The 3771-nt window shown below is 45.1% G+C and overlaps 1 protein-coding gene across 1 annotated transcript; it reads right to left on the reverse strand.

Moving 5' to 3' along the window:
- Positions 1 to 893: 893 nt before the first annotated feature.
- On the reverse strand, positions 894 to 1469 carry LOC102573630 (putative olfactory receptor 2W6). Its single transcript, XM_006260354.4, has one exon. The coding sequence runs from the start codon at positions 1467 to 1469 to the stop codon at positions 894 to 896; it is 576 nt and encodes a 191-aa protein (XP_006260416.4).
- Between the last annotated feature and the right edge of the window lie 2302 nt (positions 1470 to 3771).

A 3771-nucleotide genomic window follows, 5' to 3' on the forward strand; every position in this document is an offset into this window, starting at 1 on the left:
TGATAGTGAAGGCCAGGACTAGTCATCAACATTGCCATCCCACCAGATGACCATGTTCAGTGCACCATTAATGCTCTATTTAGTAGTGCACCCCTGAAGTAACTAGGAACAATGGCCACAAATGGACAGAGGGCCAATTTAGGTTGGACAGTAACAAGAACTTCTTCACTGTAAGGGTTGCCAGAATCTGGAATGGGCTTCCAAGGGAGGTGGTGCTTTCCCCTACCCTGAGGGTCTTCAAGAGGAAACTGGACAAGCAGCTAGCTGGGGTCATCTGACCCCAGTGCTCTTTCCTGCCCAGGGAAGGGGATCAGACTTGATGACCTACTGAGGTCCCTTCCAGCCCTAACATCTATGAATCTATGAAGCTATGAATTAACAAGTCGAGAAGTCACACAGTCAGTTCACAGAAGCAAAAGGGAACTGGTACTTCAAAGGTGAGTCGGATGCTGGTCAGGCTGCCCATTACCAGAGTTATATCAAAGAGGACAACTCCGCTCATTCAAACATGTGCTCCTATCGACAAGTTGGGATTATCCGAGTTGTCCATTATTTGAACAAGTAGACATGATGTTGCCATTCCCAACGTGCCAAAATCCAAGACAAAGAAATAATGCTGATGCCAGTTGGGGAGAGGATGATGATGGAAACGAACGCGCAGAACTACAGATTTTTTAATGAGGGAAAAATAAGTTGTCCCCATAGCAAGAATTTTCTGGCAGACAGGTATGTTTGGGAACAGATTGGAAAAGAGCAATAAGTGTGCATCAACATAAACACAGGGACAAATTTTGTCCCAACTGTACTAAAAGAACATGAGTATAGCCAGGGTTATGCCACAGATGCTTTGCTGACATCTACCGATGATAGTCTCAGCCCAGTGACTCCTTTGTTCAATTTTTTCCCAGCACTTTGGCAAGGGCCCCTTTGACATCCTTGTTCCTGAAGCTGTAAATGACAGGGTTGAGCATGGGGGAAACAATGGAGTAAAAGATAGCTACCTTCTTCTCCTGCTCCCGTGACTGCGTAGCTTGGGGGCGCAGGTAGGTGAAGCTAATGGTGCTATAGAACATGGTGACCACAGTCAGGTGGGAGGAACAAGTGGAGAAGGCACGGTGTCGACCGGCAGCAGAGCTCATGCTCAGGACAGCCCCGGCAATGGCTATGTAGGAGGCCAGGATGAAGAAAAAAGGCAGCATCAGGACAACCACACTAAGGGCAAAGATAAGGACCTCCACAGAAGAGGTGTCCACACAGACCAGCTGCAGCACAGCTGGCTGCTCACAGAAGAAATGCTCAACATGGTTGGGGCCACAGTAGGGAAAACTGAAAGTGACCCCAGTCAGCACTGCAGCACCGAAAAAGCCACCTGCCCAGCAGGACATTATCATGATGCCACAGATCCTCCTGTTCATGATGAGCAAGTAATGGAGGGGCCGACAGATCGCTACATAGCGGTCAAAGGCCATGAGAGCCAGGATAAAACACTCAGTTATGCCACAGCAGAGGGTGAAGCAGAGCTGGGCTGCACAGCTAGCAAAGGAGATGGACTTCCTCTCCGAAAGCATATTGGCCAGCATCTTGGGGACAGTGGCCAGGGTGAAGCAGATGTCCAACAGGGAGAGGTTGCTAATGACAAAGTACATGGGGGTATGGAGGCGAGAGTCTGCCCAGATCAAGGCAATGATGAGGACGTTTCCAAGGATTGTGGCCAGAAACATTAGCAAACATGTGGCAAAGAGGATCCGCTGTTCATCAGGCTGGCTGGTGAGTCCCAACAGGATGAACTCTGTCACCATGGTATGATTCTCCAGCTCCATCTGACCCATGGGGTTCCATCTGCAATGAGCAACACAGCTATGAAGTCATGTAGTAGGCCTCAGTGTGACTTGTTATCCCCTGTGATATTGCCACACCCTTTGTTAAAACTTAAGCAGCAACCACAAACTTTCATAATATCCACTACAGACCATTAATTTTTACCTAGGTTTCTCTACATGGGCATCTTGTCCCACACATTAAGGAAAGAGTAGATTAGTGGTTCTTGACATTTTTGGCCATGACTACCTTTCTAAGTCTGTTAAACTTCAGCATACCCTTATCGTTTCATTTTACAGATTATAATAATAATTTTAAAAAATAACATTATGTAAGAGCAAAACACAGTATAACATCTCCAGCAACCTAGGAGATACTGCAAAGTTGTTGTTAATGTTTTGATTTTTCTTCCATTTTTATTTCTCCTTTCATGCTTTTGCTTTCCAACTGCTTTCTCTCTTATGCTCTTTAGAAGTTAAACATGTGCCCCAACAGCACATATACCCCAGTTTGAGAAACAATGGGATAGATAAACTGGAGGGGGCCTTGAGAGGGTCAAGAACAATGACAGGACAACTGGAGAATATGGACTAGATATGTGTAGCTTTTTGGCACTTTACATTTAATGTTTGTTGGATATAATAGATCAGTGAGCAGCAATTAGGGTGCCATGGCACCATGGGATGAGGGGTGTCATGCCTGTTAGCACTGTTAGGTATGCAAAGATGATTCATGTGATAAACCCAGACATTTCAACTAAGAATCCATTTTGTTAAAAGCATTCTGATCTGTTGCATTCTTTCTGAGCTCTTGACAACAGAAGAATTGCTCTATTGTTTTTCTGTAATCAAAAGTAAGTGAAAACGAAGAGCTGACATGTTCCAAGAGGTGCCTGGAGTTTATCAAGGGGTGCCTGAAATCATAGAATCATATCTAAGAAGGTTAAGAACCACTGCAATAGATGAACAGTAGCAGAGTTTTTGCCACATTCCCTCAGCTTTGCTTTCTTCCTGGCCTGCATATCTTCCCTTCTTGGCTGTCCAGATACAGAAGGAAGATTGAAGAACTCCCTGGGCAATGCCTAGCCCATGGCCTGATGGTTAGAAATTTTTTCTGGAATATTGGTTCAAGCTCCTTCTGTGTGAAGAGTTACAAAATTTGGGTGGCTTACTTCTTGGCCAGTGCCCTGACTACCAGGCGACTAGGTGGGTAGGACTGTTGCCCTCTTCTTCTGTCAAGTAGTCACTAATCATAGTTTTTCTCTGACCACACTCTCAGGGACTCACCTGGTGTTAAGCATATACCTAGGTGATCTTATTCTACACTAAACCCTATGTGGCCATTGTGCCATCATCAGACCATGCTTCCAAGAAAAGTGTAGGAGAAGCATAACTATGCAAGTTGGAACAGAATCCAAACTCCATGTATGTGCCAAAAAATTCACTTTTGCTGCTATGTAAGTGACCCATGGATGCATCAAGGTGACATGTAAGCGCATTGCTAAAGGTCCCAAAGCCCATCTAGTGCCCAAAGTCCTGGCACATCCTTTCACAAGAATCCCAGATGACAGTCCCACTTGTATGGTCCCAAAGAAATTGTAACAAAAGAACAGTCTGGTATGAGGTAATGGCCACCCTGATTAACTAAAGTCCATCCCAACTCTCACCATGTTTTGTTCCAAACACAATCCTACAACCTGCCTTTTCTAAACTCTTATCAAAACCTCATTTAAGAAGGCCTCTTCACTACAACCTACATACTTGCAGTGAGAAAAGAGATAACTGTGTCCACATGACAATGGTCAGTCATGTTGCTTAAGTCATGGCTGGGAATGGCTCAGACAGTGTGACACTGGGAGTGGGATAGAAACTGGTACAGAACAGACAAGGGTTACCGTTTCCTAAAAACTGAAGACAGATCCTCGGGCTCTGTTGGGCCAGATTTCCAGTGGAG

This window comes from Alligator mississippiensis, chromosome 2 (genome assembly GCF_030867095.1).
Source record: "Alligator mississippiensis isolate rAllMis1 chromosome 2, rAllMis1, whole genome shotgun sequence".
Classification (NCBI taxonomy): Eukaryota; Metazoa; Chordata; order Crocodylia; family Alligatoridae; genus Alligator; species Alligator mississippiensis.